The sequence below is a fragment of the Xyrauchen texanus genome, chromosome 29, assembly GCF_025860055.1.
Source record: "Xyrauchen texanus isolate HMW12.3.18 chromosome 29, RBS_HiC_50CHRs, whole genome shotgun sequence".
Lineage (NCBI taxonomy): Eukaryota > Metazoa > Chordata > Actinopteri > Cypriniformes > Catostomidae > Xyrauchen > Xyrauchen texanus.
In genome coordinates, this window is record NC_068304.1 from 16,430,559 (window position 1) to 16,437,382 (window position 6,824).

A 6,824-nucleotide genomic window follows, 5' to 3' on the forward strand; every position below is an offset into this window, starting at 1 on the left:
TTTTTGTATGTGGTCTAATAAACAATGCTGAAAACATTAATACCAGCAGCATACAAAATTCGTAACACACTACACTTCCTCTTTCATATGTGAAAAAGAATGTGTACTGTAAAAAATTTGAAAAGTTCTGTATACTGCTGGTACTAATGTTTTCATTGGACCCTCTAGAAGTGTGTTGTCAGATGAACTATAGTGTGTATATGTACAGTTGAAATCAGAAGTTTACATACACCTTAGCCAAATACATTTAAACTCAGTTTTTCACAATTCCCGACATTTAATTGTAGAAAACATTCCCTGTCTTAGGCCAGTTAGGATCACTACTTTTAGCTTTTATTTCTTTCATCACATTCCTAGTGGGTCAAAATTTTACCTACACTTTGTTAGTATTTGGTATCATTGCCTTTAAATTTATTAACTTGTTTCAAACTTTTGGGTAGCCTTCCACAAACTTCTCACAATAAGATGGAATTTTGGCCCATTCCTCCAGACAGAACTGGTGTAACAGAGTTGTAGGCCTCCTTGCTTGCTTCTTCAATCGGATTGAGGTCAGGGGTTTGTGATGCCAACTCCAACACCTTGACTTTGTTGTCCTTAAGCCATCTTGCCACAACTTTGGAGGTATGCTTGGGGTAATTATCCATTTGGAAGACCCATTTGCGACTAAGCTTTAACTTCCTGGCTGATGTCTTTAGATGTTGCTTTGATATATCCACATAATTTTCCTTCGTCGTGATACCATCTTTTTTTGTGAAATGCACCACTCCCTCCTGCAGCAAAGCACCCCCACAAAATGATGCTGCCACCCCCATGCTTCACGGTTGGGATGGTGTTCTACGACTTGCAAGCCTCACCCGTTTTCCTCCAAACATACTGATGATCTTTATGGCCAAACAGTTACATTTTTGTTTCATCAGACCAGAGGACATTTCCCTCGTGTTTCCTAGAACTCATATTTTGAAGTGTTTCCCCAAGACTACGTTACCCAGTATGCACTGCCCTCATCACGGCCATCTGTTCCTGATTGTTCTCACCTGTTTTCCATTCCCTCATTATCTTTTGTTTGTATAAATACCCTTTAGTTTTTGCATTCCTTTGTCAGTTCTTGTTTGTTGTTATTTTGAGTTCCTGTTTGTTGTTTCACTGTCATAATTTTTATTAAAGCCTGCAAATAGATCCTACATCTCCTGTCTCATCTCACCAACTACTCGTGACAGAAGAACTGACACAACATGGATCTAGTTGCTGTTCGAATTCTGCTTCTCAAGCAAGGGGACCGTCCAGTTGAGGATCATGTCCGTGAGTTCTTAGAACTAGCGAATTTAGTGCACTATTCAGACCACTCTCTGGTGGATTGAATAGTGCACTGAAGGAACTGATGCCTCCAGCTGATCCTCACTGGACAGTCTGAATATGTTGAGAAGGCTCTGGAACATTGCGGTTCCCCTTTCACAGTGGATTATGGCGGGAACCCTGGGCCAAAACCTGGATCTTCGGCTCCTTGCTCCAAGCCTTCCGTGGCTCCTTCGTCCAAGCCTGCCATGGCCAACGAGTCAGCACCCATGCCTGTAGCCTCAACAATCCCAGAGCCAATGCCTGTGGCCTTGCCCGCTCCCATAACTATGCTCCCGGCTGTCCGGAAAAGGAGAAGGAAAAAGACACCTTCTAACCAGTCTCTGCCAATGCTCACTACCACGGAGGTCGTTCCCCAGTTGCTGCCAGTGCTCATGACCACAGAAGTTGTTCCCCAGTCGCTGCTTGTGCTCATGACCTCAGAGGTCGTTCCCCAGTCACTGCCAGTGCACATGACCACGGAAGTCATTCACCAGTCGCCGCCAGTGCTCACAACAATGGAGGTCAGTTCCCAGTCGTTGAAAGTGCTCACGACCACGGAGGTCATTTCCCAGTCGCTGCCAGCTCTCGTCGAGCTTCCCACGGCTCCGCCTACCATGGCTTCGCCCCTCGAGCCTCCACGGCTCCACCTTCTATGGCTTATCCCCTCAAGCCTCCCACGGCACAAGTTGGGAGAGTGACAGTATGAGGAAGAGAGATAAAGAAAGAGGACAAATTGTCTGGGCTGTGTGCATGCTGAACATTTCGGAACTCAAAGCTGCTGCATTTTAATATTATGGTAGCTCTAACTCTGAGTCTGTAGCTTCAATGAATGATTGAGAAATTATGATAAATTTTACTGATGAAAAAAGAGAGCATTAATGATAATGATAAGCTTAAAGTGTTTGTGAAATGAGGAACCTTGTGTCTGCAGTGCTTCAGTTTATAGCAAAGCACTGTTGCATTCTTAATTGTGTTTTGTAGAGAGATGATTTGAGAGAAGCATTGATTCCTTTTCTATAACTTACGGATTCCAGTAGTTCCTGGTAGTTCCAGGTTTGTTGACTGCTTTACAGTACCATGTCACATTGTGACATTCTTTCAGAATCTTTAACAGCGTATTAGGCTGTGCAAAAAACTTAAATTAAAATGTCGGGTTCTATACAAGTTAAACTTAATTAACAGCATTTGTGGCATAATTTTGATTACCACAAAAAAATTATTTAAACCCCTCTTGTTTATTAAAAGAAAAAGCAGTTACAGGAAGGCACTTGTCAGTATAATGGAAGGCCAATTGATAAGCTAAAATGCACATAGTTTCAAAAGTATAGCCACAAGACGTCATACTATGTTAAAATATTAACATAGTATGATAAATTTGCTTATTACATGGGTCTCTGGAATACTCAATTCTGATTGGTCAATGGTACCATCAAGCGCTCTTCTATTTTTCAGTAATTCGGGTATTGCGAGCCACCATTCTTGCTTCTTTGATCACTGTGCATTCTCTACAAGTAAGCTAATACAATTATTTCAACTCAAATCAATGTTTCATGTGAATTTATTTATTTATTTGACAAGTAGTCTTGTAATAAGATGCAATAGGACCAGTCAGACATTCATTAATAGCCTAAAAACCAACAGAATTCTGATGCAAACCAGAGGTGGATTTCAGCATTTCTTCTCAAGTTTGTTTTTGCTTAGTAGCCATTTAATAAGCAGGATAATGTACAGTCAGCCAGTTGTTATTGCAAAATAAACCCCTTCAGGCAGACTACACAGATATCAGTTTGCAAGTAAGGGACAACCGTAAATTCAATAACGGGATTGCAAGGTTTCTTTGCAATGACAACTAAGTAGTATTAGATTTAACTTTATACACAAAAGGTTATAAGCATATTTATAACACAAAATTCATGTTAACATGAAAAAATCATGTGGCAAGACATTTGAAATGTTGTGTATTTTAGCATCTATGGACTGGCCCTATTCACTCCCATTGTAACTGTAACTGTATAACTTTTTTTTTTTAAAGAGAGGAGATGATCACAATGATTTTCTTTTGTGGAAAACAACATTACGCCACACAAATGCTGTAAATTATGTTTAACTTGTATTGAACAGAGAATGTTAATTTGATCTTTGCTGTAATGAGGTAGTTCTACACCCAGTATCTTGAATTAAACACATTATATAGACATGTTTTTGTGATATCCATGGTATAAATCTAATGATTGACCCTAGTCTTTTAAATTATTGAAAATAAATGGTGTCACAGGTAATCTTTAATTCTTCTGTACTTTATTCTCTGGAGCCATGCTGCTAATTTGCTAACATAGCATGATTGCGACAGATTCCCTCGAGTTTTGCTTGAGCAAATGCATCTCGTCAAATATGAATTAAATCTGCTATCTCACCTTCTCTCCACTGATTCTCATTGCCCCTCCCCCAGTTGTTTTATTTTTTATAATGAGGCACTTGCTGGCACCGAATGATATATGCACATGATGTGTGATGTTTTCCAAATTGATTAATTCTAATTTGACGTGTAAATTCTGATCTGATTGCATCAGGTATGCATAGTTTCTAAAACCACAAGAGAAATCATATCAATTCAACATGATTTGTGAACAGTGTTTTAATTGGCATTTTCCAAAAATCAATCTGAGCTCTGACTCTTGCTTATTAACTGATACCACCTGACTTATTGGTTAATGTTACTTGAATACTAAAAGTAAATACAAAATTATTCTGGAGGATGTGATGCTATCTGCCCTCTCCTTATCTTATTCATTTCTCCTCCCCCCTTTTTTGTATTAATGACTTCTTGCGCCGTGACTAATTTTAAATCTCCCTTGCCTTTCATTAAGCCTAATTTAACTTTAATTTGCTAAACCTATTGCTTTTAAAGCTAAATGCAAAGCATACTTTATCAATAATCAATTGTGAATTAAATTAGACTGTCTTCTCTTCTAATTCTCTCTTTCTCTTTCCCTCTTTATAGGGTGAGTGCTCCCAAAAGTGCCATTACATGTTCGTGGTTGAGACCGTATGTGTGGCCTGGTTCTCCCTGGAGTTTCTGATACGTTTCGTGCAGGCTCGCAGCAAGCTGGAGTTTATCCGCGGACCTCTGAACATCATTGATGCCATGGCCATCCTTCCCTACTACGTATCCCTAGTTATGGTCGAGGAGAACCCCAACAATGAATATGAGCGACCCACAGGAGGTAAGGGCTATTTGGACAAGCTGGGGTTGGTATTGCGTATCCTACGTGCCCTTCGGATCCTGTATGTGATGCGGCTGGCCCGCCACTCTCTGGGATTGCAGACGTTGGGGCTGACAGTTCGGCGGAGCACGAGAGAGTTCGGTCTGCTGCTTCTTTTCCTTTGTGTAGCTGTAACACTCTTCTCACCATTGGTGCACCTGGCAGAGAGCGAGCTTACCGGGACGCAGGACTTCAGTAGCATTCCCGCTTCCTACTGGTGGGCAATAATTTCCATGACAACTGTGGGTTATGGGGACATGGTGCCAAGAAGCATACCTGGTCAGGTCGTGGCACTCAGCAGCATTCTGAGTGGGATTCTTATCATGGCTTTCCCGGCAACTTCCATCTTTCACATGTTTTCTCGCTCCTACCAGGAGCTGAAACAGGAACACGATAGGCTCTTAAAGGAGGAATGCGCGGCAGCCACCGCAGCTGCTATCACTGGGTCCGAGGAGGAGCAGGACAAAGGATGGTTGGACTATACACCTCCTAGACTAGTTCTTACCCCAGACACAGAGACGCCAGGCTCTATCGAAGACCTCTCTCTACTGGGGAATGTTGGAGAGACTTCCGGGAATACCAAACACCCCTTACCAACTGGCGCCTTTTAACTTATGCAGACAGTGTACTCATCCCTTGACTGAACTGCATCAAACCTGTTCTTCCTTGCCCTCAGACTGAACCCTAGTGCAGTGGACATAATTTTCATAGACAGCTCTGTCTAAAGAGTTAAACCTTCATGATTTGAGTGAAGCTATTTTGTCTTCCATCAGCCGCAAGCTGACTTCATCTCATTAAAACACTATTTCCTTTGTAGTTCCACTGTGGACCTAACTGCTCAGATATATCATGGAAAATCATTTAGTGGTTAAAAAAGTTAGTCTAACTTTTTCTCTCTGAAGCCTTGTCCCACACCATTAGATACAGCAGTGAAATATTATTCCCTTAATTTGACTGTCTGTGTTTTATTTATTTTTTTTACAAATCCAAAGATTTCTTTTTGATGATGTTTTAATTTTTGTTCAGGTTCAAGAATTTGCTCTTCCAGTAAATGGGCAATTACATATTGGTCAGAATAGACATGCAATGGCTCTTGTACAGTTCCAAATAAAGACAGCAGTAATCTCACAGCCCTCTCTGGATTGTTGTTTTGTTCATAGGATTTCTAATCTTCTTCCATGAAACCCTCAATCATTAGACACAGTCACCCTGTTCTCTTTGTTTTACGAAACAGGCACATATGTGCCCTCACCATCTGTCGACTCACACATGCAGCAATGACGGAGCACTGAGTATGTGTTTTTGTGTGTTATGAGGTCAGTCCCCTATTATTGAGAGGTGTTTTATTATTTTTTCATAATTTTTTTTGTCCTTTTTGAAGATTTCCCCCTTGGTGAATCTGCTGCCCCCAGGTGAAGAGCTCCTTTGTCAAATGTCTCAAACTTGTACCAATGATTACAGGGGAGGCCGATCCAGCTGTGGGGTAAATTTTGATGAAGCTAGGGATTAAAAATGATGCAGTAAATTCTCAGAGATGCAAGGCCTTCCACTGAGTCTTAGCAGGTTTTGCTTTGTCAGCAAGTTACAAATTTGCACTTCTAAACCAATTATTCTGTCACATTGAATCAGATATTCCATAAACAGCCTTGCCACTCCACCGAAAGTTACTGAAAGCTGAATCATGGATCGGAAAATGTGCAGAAGAATGCAAAAGAGTTTAATGGGACAATCAAATTGCACGTGTACCTTTTCTGATAATAAACCAGCTGGTTGAATCATTAAATGGGCATCAGCTTGTTCTTCACATAAAGGTTAAACGCGTTTATTGCTTGTTTTTCTATTATGGTTGTCACAAGAATCCTGTCCCAAACCATCCAGTAGTGTTTCGTAATCTGCTCCTGAATTCATTAATAGATATCCTGCCCAGGGAGTCAGCAATTTCAAAATCATTCAAGTGCATGGAAATATTCACTCCCTAGAAATTTGGTTGCTAGCTTTATTACTTACCGTAAATGTAAACGTGTCTTCTTCGATCTCTCAAGTCATAAGATATTGAGGACGAGTGCACTTTTAAAAATAACACTGTACATTTAAACAGTTATGCACAATACAAAAATACACAATAAACAAAAAAAAAATATGCCAGAAGGATATCGGTCATTGTATTTTACACAGCGAATATTTATTATGAGATGGACCCTTTTTACATTTTTAGATTTGGAATGC

At 40.4% G+C, this 6,824-nt stretch overlaps 1 protein-coding gene across 1 annotated transcript in view; it reads left to right on the forward strand.

Annotated features, from left to right (window-relative positions):
- The window catches only part of LOC127623250 (potassium voltage-gated channel subfamily G member 4-like), a 44,394-nt gene extending 39,109 nt beyond the window's left edge, over positions 1–5,285 (forward strand). Inside the window, exon 3 of the mRNA XM_052097606.1 lies at positions 4,337–5,285. Within this exon, the coding sequence (XP_051953566.1) occupies positions 4,337–5,209 (873 nt within the window). The 3' untranslated portion in view covers positions 5,210–5,285. The remainder of the gene's footprint in view (positions 1–4,336) is intronic.
- The last annotated feature ends 1,539 nt before the right edge of the window (positions 5,286–6,824 follow it).